The sequence below is a fragment of the Vulpes vulpes genome, chromosome 3 (genome assembly GCF_048418805.1).
Source record: "Vulpes vulpes isolate BD-2025 chromosome 3, VulVul3, whole genome shotgun sequence".
In the NCBI taxonomy this organism is placed as follows: Eukaryota; Metazoa; Chordata; class Mammalia; order Carnivora; family Canidae; genus Vulpes; species Vulpes vulpes.
Genome location: NC_132782.1, coordinates 81,900,557 through 81,921,504, shown reverse-complemented (window position 1 = coordinate 81,921,504; position 20,948 = coordinate 81,900,557). Strand labels below are relative to the sequence as shown.

The window sequence follows — 20,948 nt, the reverse complement described above, 5'->3', positions numbered from 1 at the left end:
TCTGAGGTCCTTGGGATTAGGGAAGGGTTATTCTCAACATGGAAATTTTTAGGGACACAATTCAACCCATAACACAAGTATATAGAGGAGAAAGCCGGGGAGTGCCTGGGTGGCTCAGTTGGTTAAGTGTCTGCCTTCGGCTCAGGTTATGATCCCAGGGTCCCGGGGTTGAGCCCCACATCGGGCTCCCTGCTCAGTTGGGGAGTCTGCTTCTCCCTCTCCCTCTGCCCCTGTTCCATGTGCTCTCTCACTCACTGTCTCTCTCTCAAATAAATACATGAAATCTTAGAAAAAAAAAAAGAAAGCTGAGAGTGCCCTATGTACAGCATACACTCCAGAGGTAATTCTCTTCCTCATTCTCAAAGTTAATACCAAGCCAACTTACTCCAATTCCCTCAAGATCTTTTCCTATGCATTTACATTCAAATACAAATGGGCTTTTGGGGGGGGGGGTTGTGGGACTTTTAAAAATTGTGTGGTTTATCTACCCTACATGGAATCATATTATACACTTTAATTTTCATTTGTTAGGGTGGGGAGAGCCTTTTGTGTCAGATCAGTGCTTCATTTATTAGCTTTGGCCCTGGGGAAGAAGATGGGTTTGGTGAAGCTGCTGGTAACCCCCAAACCCAGCGCCTGGACCCACCCACCCCTGGCTGAAATAAGGTGGGGGGTGATCAGCACCACCAGGGGGCGCTGTGCTGGGAAGGCAGTTGGAGGGGCCCGCAGAGGAGGGCAGAAGCTGGTCGCTAAGTTGGTTCAGGGATTTATTGCACAACTGTACTGGAGCAAACCACCAAAGATCAACCCACCTGGCTCCATTTGGGGCATCCGGTTCTGGGTGACCCTATTGGATTTTATGAGGGAATTCAGGTAGGATCCAGAAGAAAAGGAAGGGCACTAAGAACACATTTCTGATTTGTCAGCTCTGGCTGCTTTTAGAAGTTTGCCCCAGGCAGTGAGCCCACAGGCCCGGGGGAGGATGTGGGGTGGCCTCTGAAAGTGCATTAACCGAGGAGCTCCGTCTGAAGCTCCAGGGGAGGAGAGGTCCAGAAAGCACTCCGTGGGAACTCAGGCAAGCACCTGGAGGACCCAGGCATTCCCTGGCAGGGCCGGGTGGGGCAGCTGCTGCAGGTACCTTCAGGGACCCTGGGGCTTTCTGTCCTGGCCGCCGGCAGCTTCCGTACATCCTGGGTTTGGGTTAATCCATCTCTACCTCGTTGGGGTACCAGAAGGAGTGGCCTGCCTTTGCTGTCTACACAGGGCCCTGCAGACAGGACGAGTCCCAGTTTACCTGGTTGACGGAAATGGGAGGTTGTCCTCCCTGCTGCTCCACCAACTCAGGGGCATGGCCTTGAGTCTTGGGCAAAGCTAATGGGGAAGGGGGTATTTCTTCCCAGACCCCCCCACCTCCGGCGTTCACCTCCCTGCGTATTTTGTCTCTTGTCCGGTTTCCACGGACCTCCCTGGGCTCACTCCCGATTCCCTTACCCCTGTTAGAGGCGGCTGTCGCTCTGGTCTGGGTGAACAGAAACCAGACAGGGCCGAGCCGGATTTGGCTCTGGAATGCTAATCCTTACTCCACCGACTGCCCCGCTGGTCCCTAGGAGCCGCTCTGCAGCACCAGCCTCCTGCTCCCTCTCCAGGCAATCTGGGAGAACTGCAGAGGAGGCTGGGCCTGCAGAAGTCCCTCCTAAGCGAGGTCAGGGTCATTCCAGGTTAAGCTGTTCACCCCTCTGCCTTAGCAGTGAGGATGTAATACTCTGCTTTCCTTATAATTACCCAACTTGGCTGTGTCTCCCCGGGACTTACATGCAGTCCCTCTACAGGAGCAATTCTTCGGTCGTGTAATTACCCTTTCAGTGCGGGTGCTTGGTGGCTTCCACACCAGGCTTCCCTTCGCTCTCTAAAGGCTGGTTCTTGGCCTCCCCCAGCAAAGTCCCCAGCTAGCTCATTATGGTCATTAACACTACACACCCAATCCCTCGGTTTCTGTTCCTTGCTAAGGGGGGACAGGGGTCGTGGTGTCAGGAGGCAGCCAGAAGGCAGGGATGGCAGCCAGTCTGTGGACAAGGAGGCACATAATTGGAGTTTGAAAGCAGGGGCGCAGTTAGCTTAACTGTCCTCATAACTGGCTGGTGGACTTCTGCGTGGTGGAACTGGGAATGGGGTTGGGCAATGCTGCTTTGTCTCTGTGTCCCTGTCATCCTATACCTCCCACTCACTGCCACCCTATTTTGGGCCTTCAGCCCTTCTGCTGCTGAGCATCCTGAGTGGGCCCTGCTGCTATGGCTTTCCTACTTAGAGGACAGCCTGCAGGCCTGTAGCAAAGGTGTCACCTGGGCCCCACCCCCAGGCTCTTGAGTCATACTGGCATCGTGTCACCATCCCTCGTGCCCACCTTCACAGAATGAGGTCTGAGCTCTTCAGCCTGGCATTCCAGATCATCCCCAGGAAGAGTCCCATTCCATCCTCCTTGCCCTAGGCTGCAAGCCAAACATTTGGCCTTTCTTCAAGCACATCTTGCGTACATCCTTTTAAGCCCAGCCACTCCTGTGGCTGCCAGACAAGCCCATCCTGCTCTCCTGGCCGTGGGAATCCTAGCTAGCCTGCAGAGCCAGCTCAAACGTTCCTCCTCCCTCCCGAATATCTCGAATGAGGCCTCTCCCTTGCTCCTTGCCGCTTTGCCAGAATATCCAGAAATAACCTTGTCCTGAGTCCTGTGCTACTTTACACTTTTCTCACTGGTTCTCGTGTACCCAATTTAAGTCCTGAAAGGCAGGAGGCCTAGGTAGTGGAAGGGGCTCTGGGGTAGCCAGCGTTCAAAGTGTAGTGGGTTCCCTTCCCCTTCCCCAGCATAATCTGGAAGAGTCTGGACTATTTTCCATTCTTGGCCATTCTTCTAGCCCCCCACCACCCCACCTTCTCAGATTGCTAGGTCAGAACTTCTGAGAGGTAGGGGTCAGGAAGCTGCATCTTTAGCAAACTGGGAGCCCCCTGTGTGGTGACAGCTGGTAGGTGGAGATTTGCACTGGCCTTCCTGAATGAAACAACCTGCTCTGAGTTGCCTGTGCTGGCTCTGCTGGTCAGGGTTGCCACGGGGATCCCATAACAGAGCAAATGAGCCCAAGGAATGCTGGCATGGTGTTTCACATACAGAACTACCAGGAGGAATTAGTCCGAAGGCAGTGTCCAGAGCCGTGCTCTTTACCGTAGCGATAACCTCAGCAACCCAACGGTGGAATTACCGTGGGCTCACCCAAAGGGCTACCCTGTTATGACAAGTGATAAGGGAGCACATCTAGGTGCTTGTAGGGGAAGAATCACCTGTGGTAGCTCATCTCCAAAACTGGCCCCCAAAGAGCCAGGCCTTCCTGGAACTCCTGCCCTTGTGGCCAAGCCCTTCCCAACCACAGGCCTGGGCCTGCCTGGCACTTGCTTTAACCTTGAGAATGTGGCAGACGTAATGCTGGGCCGGTTCTGAGCCTGTCCTACTGCCTGGCAGTTTCTGCGTTTGCACTTCTGGGAGTCCTGAGCTGTCCAGTAAGACCTCTGCCCACTTGGCAGCAGAGGCCCCATGAAGAATGACAAGCACATCTGCCCCCACATCCCCTACACACCAGCCACATGTGAGCCACCATCTGAGATGTACCAGCCCAGCCAGGCCTCACACCCCAGGGAGAACCATGCAGCAGAGCCTTGTCAGCTTGTAGAAGGGGTGGGGGTGGGGGTCATAGTGGTTTTTCAAGCAACTGCGGGGGGGGAGAGGGCATCACAGGTACATATAACCAGAAGAGGAGGCTACAAAATGGCACACGAAGCCCTACCTCAACTTGTGAAATAAGCAAACTTTAGGAAGACATATACCACTAGCTGTGATTATTTTCCTGCTTTATTTTTTGGCTACCTTTTAGGTTTTAGACAGTAGACACATATTACTCATGTAAGACGATGATGTCATAGTGACACCATCCATTTTAGTTCTAAAGAAAAGCTGCTACAGATAGAAGAGGGTCCTGTCTAGGCAAAGCTCTGCCCCCCCTTGCCCTTTCACCCTGTCACTTTAGGGTCACCTGCTGCCATCAAGTTCTTTCCCAAGCGTGGGGCTCTTAGTTTCCACTTCCAAGGAATGGGGCACAACCCACCCTATCGGGAACAGGTCCTATTCTAATTCCCCACATTTACCCTGAGCCCAGGGAATACAAACCAAGTTCCTGATTGGGTTCCGATGGGAGACACAGAGCCAGCCTTCCCACGTCCCTCTCCCTGCCATGGCAGCTGGCGTTGATTTCCACCCCTGCTCCAGCCATCACAACTCTGGCCGTGGGTTTCCCCATCGCTGGACACCAGGCTGGGCAGGGGAGGAGGAGACTCGGAGCAGGGACAGAGGTCAGCCAAGGCAGCTCCGATAGAGAAGATGGACCCATAGGCTGAGCCAGATACCACCACACGGGGGGAATTGGGGACAGGAGAGCTAGGCATGTACCACAGCTGTCACCCCAGGACACTTAGAGGAATCAGGCTGAAGCCAAGCCTGCCCTCAGCTTGCACAGCTGGGGGAGGCAGTGGTGCGGAGCAGGGTTGGGAGGAACAGGAAAGAAATTTTTCAGACTTTCTTGAAGCTACTGAAGAAACCTTACATGCATCAGCCTAATATTTAAATAACATCTCGTTCTGATTCATGATGGAGTCATTGGACAGCCCCCTTGAACCCAGCTTGGATTGGGAAGAAGGCACATTTATGGAGACCTTGAAAAAGAAAACGGAAGCCTGCTTTTATTGATGCACACATTGACAGACTTGCGATTGGAAGGGGCGGTGACGTTAACATGACACTGGTGGTTAACGCAACGGAAACATGAGGGCAGGAGATGGCTTTGCAGGGACATGATGCCTTCATAAGTTAGGGAAACGGATTGCTAGCTGACTGCCCTTTCATTTCATGTTCTTCACAAACTCCTCTCCCTTTTTGATGGAGGCCTTCAGCTCGGGGATGGCTTCTGCTATCATCTTCTCTTCAAAAGGGGAGATCTTGCCAATGCCTAGATTCTTCTCGATGCCCTTTTTCTGGAGAAGAGGGGAGGGGGGGTCAATCGGACAATTTAAACATTTACAAGGATCATTGAAAATAATGCAAATTTTACAGGTTCCCACAAACAAGACTGTTAAGGAAAATCTGACGTGTAACTTCACAACCCTGCCTGGCCCACCCACCCCTGGGCAGCCTGCCAGGGTAGCCTGGGCACCTAGGACGGAACGCCCCCAGGTGGGATCTGGACCCTGGCACTCACTCCACATGTACCTAGGCTAATGCGGTTTCTTATCTAGAACACAGGCGTACCATCCACCTCTAAGGAGGCTGTGAGAACACTCGTGGGCGGCCTGGCACACCGAGGACTCAATCGTTAGCAGCACTGAATGTTATTCTCCCCGATATGGAGCATACTTTTGGGTTCTAGTCTTTCGCTATGTTGGTAATATCCACCCAACTCCAATGCAATCAAGTAGGGAGATGGAAAAGACATCAAGAAAAACAACAGGAGCCTGTTACCATATTGCCCCCACCACTAAGCTGGTTTGTCTGCACCAGCAGCCTCAGCTTCTGGGCCCATCCCTGGAGAGCCCTCCCTGACCCCAGGGCCTGCCACACTGCACACGCCCATACCCCAGTGGTCATGGAAACAGTCTGCTTGGTGTCTGTCTCTCCACCACATGGAGTCCCCAGGGCCTGGGGCCAGGTCTCAGTGACCTCTGGACATCATGGCATCTGTGGGAAGGGTCTATGGGTGGCTCAGCACGTCGCCAAATTCTCTTTCTGGGCAGGAGGTGAAGGCAACTACATCTCTGCCTGATGTCAGCAGCTGCCTGAACACTGGAAATGGAAACCTGGCTGGCTGGCTTGTGTGAGAGAGACCTAGGGGTTTCTGCTCCCTAAACACTCGGGAAGAGTCACCAGACTGGATAGCTGCCTCCGAAACAGCCTGGCTGAAGCCAAGCAATGTGGCCCAATGGGCTCTGTCCTAGACACCACGATCTCAAGGGAACAACCTACAACATGCTCCAAGAAGAAAACCAGAGGGGGACAGGAGGAGGAAGCAGAATGCCTGAGCAGGAAATTATCATAGCTGAGCAACCTCTCTGGGCCTCCCTGGAAGAGGAACCCTGAGGTCAGGACAAGAAGGAACCAGTATGAGCCAGAGGGCAACAGCACACAGGCTAGTAGAGGGAAGCCTTTGCCTTCAGAACTGTCCACAGCTGCCTCGAGATGGAGGAAGTGTCTCATCAAGAGACACACAGAGACAGCCGCTGACCAGCTGGCAGACCCAAAGGGAAGGAGATTCACGTGCCAGTGGGTCCCTACCAACAGCTCGAGATTTCTCCCTCCTCTTAATTCTGTGATATGTGCTCACCCTCAAAAATCCCAGTACAGGCCAGGCACTGGGATGGAGTTACTGCACTGTGGAAAAATGAATTACAGAGCAAAGAGGCCATGGCTCCCAATCTTAAGTATAGAGAATGCGTCTCCTTCCACAGTTGCAAGACCCCAACCTTCAGGATACATACCCCCAGCAGTAATGGTGTGGAGAAATAGGCACAGTCTGCTTCCTGGGATTTAACAAAGGAACATTCGACAACTCCTTCCTTCCCATTCATTGCATCCACAAGGGAGAAGACAAACCGAGCTCCAGCGTATGCCATGGACAGGGTGGCAGAGCCTAGGAGGACACAGGAGGGTTAGCCAAGCTAGCACTGCAACCACAAAATCCAGGTGAGCCTGCCCTGCCAGCTAAATAAAGCGGCTGCAAAATCTGCAGCTTTAGCTGAGAAGAATTTAGGTCAGCATCTCTTAATTTTTACAAACTCATGAATGATACAAACTAGCCTGGCCAACCTCAAATGCCAATCCACTCCACAAAGCCGGACTGCCCTCTGCCTCGGGGCTGGCTTAGCAAGTGAATGTATAGGGAGCTGAGAAAAGCATTCAGTGCTTGCCTGGCTCTTCTGTCTTCCACTGTGAGCTGTAGCAGGGCCCCTGGCATCAGCACCCCACCCTGGGGCTGCCTCCGAGAATGTACCTGCTCCAGCTTTGGCCTTCACCACCTCCGTGCCGGCCTCCTGAATCCGCCCAGTGACGGCTGTCAGCTGGTCCTGGGGAAGGTCCACCTTGGGAGTGCACTGCAGGTCAAAGCCACAGGGACCTGAGCAGGTTCGGCCACCACTCCCAGACCCCATCCTCATGGCAGGCACCCCCTGCCCCCCCATTGCCACCACCCAGGAAACCAAGACCACCTTTGCTTTAAAGAAAAATTCAACTTTGTTGGGAGGTGTAGTGTGTTCCCCACCCGCCCCCCTGCCCTTTTTAAAAGTAGGCTCCACACCCAACATGGGGCTTAAACTCACGATCCTGAGATTAAGAGTCACATGAGCCAGCCAGGCACCACCCCCTACCCTGTCCCTACTCAGTTTTGAGGAACTTTTAATATTTTGGACTAATTTTAGACTTAGAGAAAAGTCGTAAAAATAGCACAAAGATTTCCTCACCCAGCTTACCCTCACGTTAGCATCTTATATAACCGCAGTGCAATTATGAAGAATAGGAAATTATTATCACTACATCAACCACAGGCCTTGCTCAAATGTCACACATTTCTCCACTGCAGTCTCTTAACTGTCCTCACCCAGGACCCCACCTCGGTCCATTCCCCAGCAGTCCTGTCTTCTGGGACACTTGTCAAGAGGACTGACCGCTTGTTCTGTAGTATGTCCATCAATTGAGATTTATAAAAGGTTTCCTCACGCTTTTCTCATAAGGTCATGTACTTCTGGCAAGACTAGCATAGGTATTTTGTGTCCTCAGTGCACTGTACTCAGGGGTTAGCATACTGATTTAATGAATCTTCCTCTTGGTGGTATTCACCTTGTTTCGACTCATCTTTTTAAAAAATTTTATTTTTAAGCAACCTCTACACCCAGCGTGGGGCTTGAAGTCCCACAGCCAAGACGAAGAGTTGCGTGCTTCACTACCAGCTGGCCAGCTCTGACCCCACCAGAGATTCAGTGATTTCTTGCAGTGGCGGTTCTCACTGTGTGCTGGGAGTGGCTACTGCGAGCACTTTCTGACCGCATGCAGTCCCGCAGGTGCTCACCTCCAAGGGTTGGGCCTGACTACCACCCCCTCCCCCGACCGTGGCTGGGGCCGGATCCACAGCAGGAATCCTCTCAAAATATGACTGAAGCTTACATCTTGTTAGTCTGTCTTCAGTTCTCGAAGGAGGACCTCTTAAAGGCACTCATGATCTCATGGCTTCCTGGCAAGGTGACATACTTACCTGAGAGATCAGGGGGATGATGGTCTTCCCAGCATGACCGCCAATGACAGGAACATTGACTCGCGCGGGATCCAAACCCTGGCCACCAAGGAAGGCATGAAGCTTTGTTAATTTTTTTTTGCCTTTTTTTTTTTAAGTTTTATTAATTTTTAAAGCTCTTTGAGTATAAATTATGTCATGTCCACCTAAAACACAAGAACTGGAAAAATCCACAGAAGTCAGAATGAAGAAAGCACAGAAGCCCGAATCCAGCTGTGATTAGGTTACGGCCCCACCACCTGGTGGAACATCAGCTGGAGCGTCGCGGCAAGGAGTAGTGTCATCTGGTGAGGTCACCTTTACGGTGAGCAGAAACCTGCCTTCTGTAGGATCTCCCCATGGTCCCTGTCAGTCTGACATCTTCTGAGAATCAGAGGATCGTCCTCTTTCCCAGAGCTAATGTCATCCCCTGTGTATAAGCCCAGACTCGAGGCCCCATGCTTGGTCACAGAAAACGAGTCCAGTTCCCTTTCCCTCATAGTAAAGCAATATTCAAGACAGTTCCAGGAAACCACCCGGGGGGTGAGGAGTCTGTCAACTCAAACAGTGATCAGGACAGAATAAAACTGAGCTGCAAGGGGTCCAAACACCAGGGTTCTTTGTAGGGCTTGCTAGGAGAGGCTGATTCATTTGTTCAACCAGAGGCACAACACCCCCACAGATCTGTGGACTGGGTATTTCTTAAGATGGTTTAAAAAAAAAAAAAAAAAAGAATCTGGTGGAGTTATGGAAGGGAAGGGAGGGGTATCCCAGTGACGCCACCTTCCGCAAAGGCCACTGCTGCTAAAGAGAGCAGCCCTAAGTTAGGAACCCATCTTGCCCAGCAAGGGAGACCCAGCCTCCACAGCGGGCTGACCCAGTAGGACCAGGCTCAAGGAGTGGGGCGCTCACACAGCGGTGCCTACGTGCCAAGGCAGTGTGCTGGTCACCAGGCACACAGGCATGGACAGACGGGGTCCCTGCTTTCCAGACACTCACTGTTGACTGTGAGACAGATACGAGTGATGTCCCTGGGTAAAGCTATGACAGCTACACAGGGCGGACTTGTGAGCAAGGGGAGCACTTCATCAGTGTGGGAGAGGCTTTTGGGACAGACTTAACTCCATCCGGGAAGCAACAGCAGCACTCTGCCAAAGGAAGCATATTCTAGGCAAAATGGGCAGAAAGAGCAAAGGCCTGGGGGTACAAAGAACATTTATTACATCAGCAGAAAAGCCAAGAGAGGTGGCAGAGGGGGCAGGAGATGGCAGAGAGGACTGAGGGAGGGTGCAGACACTGGAGGAGTAAGGGCCAACTATCATTCCTGATACAATTCAGGATTTTTCCAGAATGCCAGAGAGCCTCAGGGGGAGGACAGTTCATTAACAGAGGCTTGATAAGCACTAGGTTCTCTGCCAGGGGCCAGGATCCCCCTCTTCCTCCACCTCAAGCAGTAGGACTTCCCAGGTTATGAAAGCACCATCCAGCAGAACCTTCTGGGAGAACACAGGTGCCACATGTAGCTATCGAGCATCTGAAGTGTGGCCAGCACAATGAAAGACATGAATTTCTCATTTTATGTAATTCTAAGTAATTTAAATAGACACGAGTAGCTAGCATGTCGCAGCAGGACTAGGGGCCCAGGGGAGAGGGCATGCTTCAGCCCCCAAAGTTGGTAGCACCACAAGAGCTCGAAGTGATGAGCACTGTGGGTTCCAGGAAGCTGGGCTCCAAGCCTCAGGAAGCCCAAACCCCACCCTCCCAGCCTGTCCTTGGTCAGACTCAGCTTGAGCACAAGCTCCTCTGGAAAGCCTGTCCTGACTCGGACAACCATCCCACACATCCAGGCCGAACTGCTCACTCGATTACACTGGCTCTAGAATCCCAAGGCCTGGCCCTATATTATCTGGATCTCTGGGACTCCACACCCAGGACAGAGGCTGAGGACATGCCACAACCTGAACGACAGTGGGGTAGCACACGTCAGAAGCAGACCTGTATGGCACAAGGGGCACTACAGCAAAGGTCAATGGTGTCATGTGAGCAGTCCTCACTAGGCCGCATGCAGGACAACTGCTCCTACTTTAGAGAGGACCCCTCATCTCCACAGTCAGAAAAAACTGGCCTAGGGATCAAGAGGGACACTTCTTCGGGCCAGAGAAGTGGTTCTGGTGGATTCACAATCTGAGATTCAAAATCAAGCCATGAGAGGCACCACGGAAGCCAGAGCTGGCGCAGGTGCCAAACCCACCTGAGCATGGGCGGGTGGCCCCATCCAAGCCCAAGGAACGACAGGTAACTGGAGTCAGAACTACAAGCCAGAAACAATGATCCTGACATCTTAGGACATCAGAAATGTTCCTAAATTCATGTTTTCCCATTTTATCATTTATCTAACGATTAGCAGGTAAATCTTGTTAGTTCTAGTTTTCAGAGGCAATGACCTTAGAGAGCACAACCCAAGTGAGCCAGCGAGAAACCTGGGAAAAAGCCTGGACCCCTCAAGGCACCAGAGAGGACAGAGAGTGAGCAGAGTTGAGACTCTGGCTGGCTGATTAACCTGCAGGGGTCTGTTTGGATCCCCCAAGAAAACGTGAGAGCCTCTCTCCCCAACAGGGGCAAGCTCCAGGAACACGGAAGACTCCCTGGTCTCCAACGCCCATTGATCAGCCAAGGACAGCCAGAAATGGAGCGTGAAAGGAACCCCTGCAGCTCTTACCTTTAGTTCTGCAATGAAAGTGTTGGCCCTGACAATGTCCAGGGTCGTCACCCCGAAGATTTTATTGGGGTCATAAGCTCCGTGTTTCTTGAAAACCTCCGTTGCAATTGGGATGGTGGAGTTGACCTAGAAATCCAAGAGAGAGGGGGTAACTTGCCCTGTGTTCTGAGAGAAGAGACATGCAACAGACGGAAAAATCTTTTCCCTGGGCTGTTAACAAGTTGTACGGGCCGAACTGCTCTGATAACTTGGTTTACAAGCAAGCTGCTCTTGCAGTAGAAGAGGTCCCAGTGGGCCAACTTCCTACTCTCCCCTCCATGGCAGTAGGCACTCTTCCCCTTAGGGGCTCCTGGGCCCACAGTTCAAAGGTGCATGTGACCTTCCAGCTGCCAACCTAAAGCATGAGGATGGCTCCACAGGACATCTCCTGCTCCAGCTGGGGCTGACATGTGAGCGGCCAGTTTTTAAAAGAGGACCTTGTAGCACAGGGCCAAAGCTTCAGATGGCCTCGGGTCAAGTCCCAGCTCAGCCACTCTGTGAGGTAAGCCTGGGCAAGATTCCCCTCACCTATAAAGGGGCTTTAAAGAGACAACCACATTATGAGGCCGTGAAGATTAAGGGACTTAATATACAGCAAGTGGTGACACAGTGACTGGTGCATGGAAAGAACATAAGAAAAACAAAACACAACTGCAGGACTTCAGTTAGGCAGTAGTCAGCGTCCCAGCAAAAGCGATGGCTGCTTCCTACAGCTGACCAGCTGCCCTGAGGAGGGTGAGCTGGTTGGGGATCTGTTTCTCAGAGGCCCTGGGGATAAGCCCTGGGCGTGGATCAGCAGGCACGTCCCTTGGTCTACATCATGGGTCATTGCACTTCCACACAGAACCTGAGCCTCAGAGTCTGGCTTCAGCCAGAAGGGAGGCATAGAGGCTGCAGCGATCTTCTTCTTGGGGAGGGGAGGGGAGGGTACGGTACGTGCACTTTCAAGATCGAAGGAGACAGTCCCCACAAAAACCTGTGAGGAGGGCCTGTGGTGGCTGAGCAAGCCTGATGGAGAACCAGAAACTGCAAACCCTGAATAGAACAGAGTAAAAGAAGTTAATAGGCCACCACAGTCAGAACCACCACAGGCTCTGAACAGAGCCTCAAGAGTGGGTTTTGCAGGTGGAAAGGGGAAGGGATCTGTCCAAAGGCACACAAGTGGTGGGAAAATCGGGGTGGAATTCACACTTAGCTCATTTGATTTGGCCACTGCTGCCCCTAAAATCAGATTTTGGTCCTGGTAAGCACCTCGGCATACTTTTGCTAACTGTGGGCACAGTATTAGCGGCCTGCCAGTGGCACTCACCGGATTTGAAATGATGCAGATCATGGCCTCAGGGCAATGCTGGGCGCAGGCAGCAGTCAGGGTGGCCACAATTGAGGCATTGGTGTTGAACAGGTCATCCCGTGTCATGCCTGAGAATGATCCGATTCAAGATGTTCACAAAGCACAGAATGAATCGCCAAATGTGTGCCACTTGTTATAGGAAAACCAAACATGAGCGAGACAGGGTCCCTATTCCCAGCAAATCTCTCTTGGAGAGAAAACAATCTAGTGTAAGAAGTACATAAATAGAGGCTTGAGGTGGGTATCTGAGGAGGATCCCCAAGGCGCTCAGTAGGAGTTCCCGAGGAGCAGGTGGAAGAAGGGGAACTCTGGGCAGATGGCGTGCATAGGAGCACCAGACTGAGCAGGCGACAGACACAGCAGACTCGTGCATGGCCTGAAGTGCCAGGCCAAGAAAGGGACTTCTCTCTATCCCACAGGAACTAGGGAGCCTCTAGAATTTTTCTCTGCCACGGAGACATTGCCTCGATCTAGTTTACAGGAAAACCCCTTCTCCACCTGACGGGCAGGGAGACATGAGGAAAGGCTTCTACACACACACCTGGTTTTCTTGGGACTCCGGCTGGAATAACCACCACATCGCAGCCTTTGAGGCAATCCGGCAGCTGCTCAGGTCCGAGGTAGCCTGAAAGCCCCCCCAAGAAGAGAGCAAGGTCACTTTTTCTGGCCTGGAGAGGCGAGTATGTCTGTGGGGATGGAGCTGGGGGAAGGACGGCCCCATCTGGGTCTGATGCCGACCACAGGCCTCCAGAAGGGCTGCAAGGTCCACTGTGGAGGGCTTCCTGACCCCTGATGCCCACAGGTCTGATAGTTCTGGCTCCTTCCATGCCACTTCCTCCAGCCCCCGACCACTCAGGTCCCCCTGCTTTGGAATGGATCTAGGTCTCCCCCTAAAACATACCAGGTTCAGATGCTTGTCTTTATTTGACCTGCCAGCCCCTGTAAGGCCTTCCTGGCTCACCATTCGAAGGGCTGCTTATCCACCTCCCCAGTCATCCTAACCAAAGCTCCATCTCAGGGTCAGGTCAGAAGATGTACTAGAGGTCATGCGAGAAAATCATGGTTGATAAGCAGGGACTCAAAGTATTAGTATCTATTTTCTTTAAGCCTATCATCTCAGGAGAAGAAAAGTCCATTTTCAAAGGTTTCAAGGGAAATTTGCTGGAAGGCATATAAACTAAGAGCTGACAGTCGACCTCCTGAGTTGTGCCTGCTGGCTGAGGATGTGTGGTTAATACCATCATGCAGGGCATTCCCACAGTCAACAGAAACAGAGATTTCTACCCCCTTCCTGGATGGTACCTTGGACTTTACAGTAAAAGCTTTAAATAGTCATACCTACTAATTCTACTTCTGGGGCTTCTAAGAAGATATAGAGATGAAGATGTTCATCACAGCTTATATATTTGTATTTAGAGTAGAACAAAACAGGAAATAGCTCAATGGCCAACAAAACAGCTAATATGCTAAATAAAAGGTAAAGTACAGTCTTGCTTTAAAAATGATTTAACCAAGAATTTGGTGACATGGATACTGCTATAAAGTAAAGGTAAAATAACCAGGATATAAAGTATGTATAATTACAAATTATTTCTTGGATTACCTACGTGTGTTTGCCTAACAGGAGGAGCAGATTTCCCTAAGAAGGCTGTGCTTTCGAGAAGCTGGCATAGGAGCCCAGGGTGAAGGGAGGGCTGGCCCATGGCATGGGAAGGCAAACCTGAAGCAAGCTCACTGGGAGACAGCATTCCTAATGTCCCCCTAATCTCCAGAAGGCCTGAATGTTCCCCTTCCTCAATCTTATTACTATTCAAATTATAAAAAAATTAAAAACGGGAAGATTAGATTGCCTTTGCTTTTCTGAAAGACACTACTGTTTACATTTTTACTGGCATAGTCATTTGTGAAATTCAATTCTACAATTAGTGTGGAAACCCCGAATCTCTAATCTATTTTCACTGAAGAACTGTGTTCTATCACTTGGACCCTGGTCTACTGGTGAGAAGAGAAGACTCCAGGGTCAGTGTGTCCAGTACCTTTCACGGTTGCTCTGGTCTCGATGTGGCTCAGATCTGCGGCCACTCCGGGTGTATGAGCAATATCGTAGAGGGTCAGGCGGCTCACTAAGGGGCTGTTCTTGAGAAGCAGCGCAAGGGGCTGCCCAATTCCTCCGGAAGCCCCAAGCACAGCTACTTTAGCATTGTTCTGAAAAGAGGCACAAAGGACTCTTAATATACAATCAGTATTAGAAGTAGACACCTGATATCCTGTAAAATACTGCACTGGACCTCTTTTATTGCTGTGACGCCAAAGGAGACACCAGTGTCGCATTTCTATTAGTCCAAAGGTCCAGTTTCCTTCTGCAGTGTAGAGGCTTATCTCAGGGAAATAGGGAACTTAGGTCCACAGATGTTGTGATAGTCAGGGTCCTACTGCAAACACCCTCCGAAAGATGAACAAGCTTTCCTTAGGTAGCCTTCCAGTTAACCTGCAGTTTTATGTTTTCATTTATTTTTAGAAGATTTTATTTATTTGACAGAAAAAGAGAGAAAGCATGAGCTGTGGGGAGCAGCAAGGGGAGAGGGAGAAGCAGGAAGCAGGCTCCCTACCAAGCAGAGAGCCCGATGTGGGACTTGATTCCAGGATCCTGGGACCATGACCTGATCCTAAAGCAGACACTTAACCTTCTGAGCCACCCAGGGGTCCCAGGCCTCTGTACGTTCAACCAAACTTCTGGGTGACTCTGGCACTAGCCAAAGACTGAGAATCATGACTGCTCCATACCAAGCCAAACAGGAGAACAAGCAGCAGGTGGCTCTGGGCATGTCAGTTGGTAGGAAGAGTTAAAAAGTGATATAGCTGAGAGACTCAACTGCCTTGCTAGCATCTAAAAAGCTGGAGCTAGAGGAAATTTTTTTTTAAAGATTTTATTTATTCATAGAGACACACAGAGAGAGAGAGAGAGAGAGAGAGAGAGGCAGAGACACAGGCAGAGGGAGAAGCAGGCTCCATGCAGAAAGCCTGACGTGGGACTCGATCCAGGGTCCCCAGGATCACGCCCTGGGCTGCAGGTGGTGCTGCGCCACGGGGGCTGCCCTGGAGCTAGAGGAATTTTTATCAGTTTATCAGTCACCTTACTGGAACTGGACTTAACTTTAGACAGCTACTTCAGAGCTAAGTACATCTAATGAATGGCATCACTTAATTCCCTTCTTTTTCTTACACCAGGGAGTGGGATTGAGGAGTCATATGGCAACTCCATGTTTAACCTTTGAGAAGCTGCCAGACTGTCTTCCAAGGCGGCTGCTTATTCATCTTTAAGGCTCACCTCCAATTCAATAGGCATGGACTTCCTATCTGCCACATGCCAGACTGTCTTGCTAGCACCAACGACAAGACTTGCAAACTGAAAGATGTGCAAATGGAATAAACAACATCTAGTGTGACAAGTGCCATGGAGGTAGATGCTGGGAAGAGCAGCAGCACAAAGGAGAGAATAAACTGCGAGAGGGGATTTTGAAGGATGAGCAGTGTTTTGCCAGATGGATGCTAGAGGGAGGAGCTATGGAGTATGGCCTAGTGAAGGGAAGCAGTCCTCTATGGCTCGGGCATTGATGGACACATGTGGAGGAAGGAAGAAGGCAGGGCAAAAGCTGAGGACCTAGCAGAGTAGATCTGGTTCTTTCTGGGCATTGGGGAACCAGCACAGGCCTTAAAAGTTGGGAAAAATATGTCCAATACTGTGTTTTAAAAAGATATGAGGGGCAGCTCGGGTGGCTCAGTGGTTTAGTGCCGCCTTCAGGCCCAGGTGTGATCCTGGAGACCCGGGATGGAGTCCCATGTTGGGCTCCCTGCATGAAGCCTGCTTCTCCCTCTGCCTGTGTCTCTGCCTCTCTCTCTGATGAATAAATAAATAAAATCTTAAAAAAAAAAAAAGATGAAGCAGAATGGAAGATGGCCTGGAAATATACAAGAATGGAGGCAGGGAGACTACTGCAATAGTCCAAGATGACTCAAGGGTGAGATCTAGGTAAGCAAGAAGGATGGGTAGGTTATAAGGGATTCAGTCACCACCCTCCCCTTCCATCCGGATGGTGAGTAGAGAGAAGATCCTGGGATGACAACTTCCTGGCTAGAGTAGGCAACACTGCCTTTAGGCAATAGAGGGAACTTAGGAGAGGTAAGGGGTTTGGGAGAAAGGATAATGAATTCAGTTTTGCATGCCGGGTTTGAGTTCCTTGAAATACACACACACACACACACACACACACACACACACACACACACACACGACCATTAGGCTAAAGGCTTGGACTGGAGGTCCTAATAAGCATCTGCCCTGAAATTAATGGTAGCCACAGATGTGGACAAAGGGACAGAGCCCTATGAATACCAGCATTTAAGGAGGAAGAGGAGCCTGTGAAGGATAATGACCAAATTGGACTTTTTTTTTTTTTTTTTCCAAATTGGACTTAAGGCCATCCCCACCCCAGCCATTTCCAACAACGAAATCAATGACTGCCTCTTGGTAACCTTTCCTGTGAGCAGTAGAACTTACTATACAGTAGACCTTCACCCAAAACTCATACCATCCAGTAACCTCATTTATTGGGGACACCAGAAGCAAAAATAATAGCTGTGGGGCATTTGTCAGGTCTGGTCTGTGGCTGGTACTGAACTAAGTCTTTCCTTATCTGACTCTCAGAACTCCATTAAGTAATATAATTGGACTCATTTTACAGATGAGGAACTGAGGTACAGAAGTTGTAATACGCTCAGGCCCAAAAATATAGCAAATGATGAAGTGGGATATGAGCCAAACAAAGGCTGCTTAAGAAAGATAAACTCTAAAAGCATATACAACTAAAAATCTGACTTCAGTTTTGATTTTTTTTTTAATTGGTGCTGTAAATGGGGACTCCTGACTTCCCAGAAAACTTAACTAGCCATTTCAACCTAAAACCCGAGGTCTGGCAATCTCATCACTTCTAGATGTTCACTCTTACATCTTGTTTCTACTCCCCCCCCCCCAATCCCAAACTCCCACTTTCCCAGCTCTGTTAGGCATTCCAATGGTGCCATAAGCTCAACTGTCTAAATAAATGTAGGCTTTCTACTTCTGCCACCCTGTTCCCAAATAGTACCTGTGTTCTCCCAAATTCAAACCCTTAGAACCATTTCCTGTCTCTTTGCTTCCTAGAGACACCCAGTTACGGCATGGAGGACTTAGCATCTCAAACACCTTCCCAACATGCCCCCACCTTCTGTTCCCATTCCATTATCTATCCTAGGCCCTCAGCTCCACCTCAAAACCATCCTTCTAAAAATTAACTTTTAATCATTTCATTTCTTTACTCAAAAAAAAAAAAAACCTCCTTGAAGTCCCTCATGATCATATTATTCAGCCTGTCTTCCAAGGTGGACCCTGGAGCTCCATATTGGGTGCAGAATTACTTAGAAAAAAAAGAGACAGGGATGTCTGGGTGGCTCAGTGGTTGAGAGTCTGCCTTTGGCTCAGGTCGTGATCCCCAGGTCCTGGGATCGAGTCTTGCATCGATGCTTCTGCCTGGGTCTCTGCCTCTCTGTGTCTCTCATGAATAAATAAATAAAATCCTTAAAAAAATTAAAAAGAAAAAAAAAAGACAGACCTGATGCCCTTGCTAGGGTATTCAAGTGAATCAGTTCCTTATGATAACATAAGATGACCTCATTCATTCTGTTGCTTTCAGGTTTGAGGTGCTATCATTATTTTTGTGTATTACAAGGTTTTAACAATTTAGTTAATATGTATAAAAACAGTCCTTCAGTGGTGGAATCTTTATAATGTAGACAAGAATCTGTGGTATTGCAGGGATTAACTTATGATCTCTTTGCAGAAGACCAATCTCCAAATTTACGGATCTTTTCTGCATGAGGAATGGTTGTCAACAGCACACACCCAGCAACTTTTACAAATGGATATACAATAACACTTCATTTATAGGTTTGCTTTATAATGTAAGTCTATTATGGCTTGTTGTTAAAGTTCTATTTTTTATGTTATATATTAGTACATACTAGAAATAAATATATTGAGGCTGTGCACTAGATACATTTTTACTGTTAAGGTACAAGATCCAGGAGCGCCTGGGTGGCTCAGTCAGGTAAGCCTCCAACTCCTGATTTGATTTCCAAACTGGTCATGATCTCAGGGTTGTGGGATAGGGCCCTCAATGGGTATGGGGTCTGCTTGAGATTCTCTCTCCCTCGCCCATTCTCTTAAAAAAAAAAAAAAAAGGATCCAGGATCTAAAGTCTCTAGACCAACGTACCTACTTTGCTTAAGCTCATCATTCTGACTTACTCTAGTGCCTTTTCAGTGTCACCACTTATATGTCCCAATGTCCCATATACATCTTAAACATCTCAAGCTGAGCTCCTGATGTCCTCCCCTGTTTAAACCCACTTAGTTCCAGCAGCCTTTCCCATCTCAGCAATTTTAAAGTCCATGCCAGTCTGGTATACATCATCCAACCGTCTTGTCAGCAAATCCCAGGGTCTTATCTGTGATCAGTTCCCTTTCCCCACTCCTCTGCGTCAGTCTTCAGCACCTCCACTCCTCTGCGTCAGTCTTCAGCACCTCCACCTGTCCTAAGTTCATTCATTTGGGGCCTATCTCAGGTACCACTCCTTACTCATCTTGGTACCTCCTGCAACACCCGACACAGATCTTGGCGAGCACGGATACTCAATGCTCCTATTTGTGTACTTATTTTTCAAATGAATTGAATGTCCAAGAAACTGATCAGAAGGACAGAAGCTAAAGCAGAAAGTTCCTTTACTAATCACTTCCCTTTGGTGTGCAATACTTAAGAAGCAATATGGTTATCTCCTGGGTTCTCAAACTTTATTTTAGGATCACCTGGGGCACTTGGTAAACATACAACAGGTCCTACCCTCCTTTAATGCACCTGGGCCTGTTCTTCATTAGCTTTCAGGTGATTCTAACATGCACCAGAGTTTGAGAACCACCATCCTAGGAAGATGAGTCAAAGAAGCTTAGGCTTATGTACTCCCAGGCCAAGTCCTGCACAGTCACCACTTCTGGGGGCAGGCCCGGTGGCCCACAGCAAGCAGGATCCTTCAAAAGGGTCCTTAAGAGAAGGCTGCGTCTTTCCGTGGGTAGAGCGAAAGCTTCATGATCCAAAAGCCATCGACAGTGGGCAGGACAGCTGACTTAATTCTCGGGCCAAATGACTGTAACCTTGGACCAGTTCCCTACCCTCGGTATCTCAGTCGGCCTGCTCTATGGAGTTAACAATTACACGTTATTTGTACGGATGCTACAAGAACAAGGTTAGTCGTTTAAGGTACTATAGAAAGTTGCATATAAGCATGAATTATCTTCGGCCCTACAGCCAAAGCTTCTGAAGCCTGAAATTGTGCAGAACAAGAGCAAGCTCTCTGGGGACTCGGGGGAACGAGATGGGGGGCTCCCCAAACCCTCTCCTGGGCTTTCTTTCGGCACTTCCCTCCCAGTATCCGGGTCGGTACCGGGCGACCCTGCAGTCTAGGATGGCCCGGAGATCAGGGCTGCTCGCGAGCCCAGAACCCACGTGGCCCAGGCCGGGGGGACCTCCGCCTGCAGGGAGCCCCTCGCCGGGCCTACCTGGGCCGAGGTGCTGAAGCTGCGGCGGAGAGCGGCGCCGGCAGGGCGGGCGAGGGCGGAGAGCATGGTTGGTTGGAGCGGGCAGGGAGCCGAAGAGCAGGCGCAGGAGCCGGCGGCTGGCAGGTGACACCAACGACCTCCACACTGCACAGGGCCTCCCGGCTCCGCTCTGCCCGGCCTCGCGAGAAGTGGCGCTCCTTCCGGCCCCGCCCACCTCCCAGATCTCGCGGTGTGGACTCCGCCTGGGTCGCGGCGGAGGAAGGCGGAAGGGCGCTTCCTGCGCTCGGAGAGCGGGCCCCCGGGGTGGTAGAGCGCTTCGCGTTCGGCGCGGCCGGTGGGGGCGACGCGGTCGCGAGTGGGAGGGAGAGTCTGCACCAGAGAGGTGGAAGAGGACGGGATTTAGGCTGGAAGCACCTTAGCGGAGCCATTTCCAGGTGGGGCCACAGCCAGAGGCTCTGACAAGGAGACCGGTCAAGGTCGCGCTGCAGGCCGGGCGGAGTGCGTGCGGTCCCGGCCCCAGACCTCAGCCAAACTGCTCCTCGTGGAGGGTGCTCCGAGCTCCGGGAAGCTCTGGAAAGGAGAGCGGGGAGAGGAGGTTGAGTCCTGGGGGCGGGGGCCGAGGATGGGGTCCCCTGTAATCAGTCACTTCGACGCACCCCCCCCCTCCCCCGGAAACACACCCGGCCAGTGCCCTCGTCCGTCCAGGGGCGCAGGACCTTCACAGACACCGCCACCGAGAGTGGCGCATACAGCCCTGCGGGCGGGGCTCTGTTCTACAAGTTGATGGGGAAGCTGGTATGAGGTGGTAACTTGCGTGGTCACCCGATCCCTGCCCCTCAGCCAT

At 50.7% G+C, this 20,948-nt stretch overlaps 2 protein-coding genes across 11 annotated transcripts in view; one reads left to right on the top strand and one right to left on the bottom strand.

The window, feature by feature from the left end:
• Nucleotides 1-4,753: 4,753 nt before the first annotated feature.
• On the bottom strand, nt 4,754-20,362 carry MDH2 (malate dehydrogenase 2). The gene is made up of 9 exons (XM_026019578.2): nt 20,105-20,362; nt 14,494-14,662; nt 12,999-13,082; nt 12,416-12,525; nt 11,068-11,193; nt 8,331-8,408; nt 7,077-7,176; nt 6,565-6,716; nt 4,754-5,067 (listed from the first exon to the last, which is right to left on the bottom strand). The coding sequence occupies exons 1-9, from the start codon at nt 20,168-20,170 to the stop codon at nt 4,936-4,938; spliced, it is 1,017 nt and encodes a 338-aa protein (XP_025875363.2). The 5' UTR covers nt 20,171-20,362; the 3' UTR covers nt 4,754-4,935.
• The window catches only part of STYXL1 (serine/threonine/tyrosine interacting like 1), a 61,679-nt gene continuing 60,420 nt past the window's right edge, over nt 19,690-20,948 (top strand). For 3 of the 10 annotated variants that reach the window (XM_072752915.1, XM_072752913.1, XM_072752910.1), the window contains exon 1: nt 20,345-20,538. Coding sequence is in view for 3 of the 10 variants with exons in the window: in XM_072752911.1 (XP_072609012.1) it covers nt 19,744-19,791 (48 nt within the window). In the remaining 7 variants the exon portion in view is untranslated. Of the gene's footprint in view, nt 19,792-20,327; nt 20,539-20,948 lie in introns of those variants that run through there. The other 7 variants (XM_072752911.1, XM_072752909.1, XM_072752912.1 and 4 more) reach the window with 7 other exon arrangements.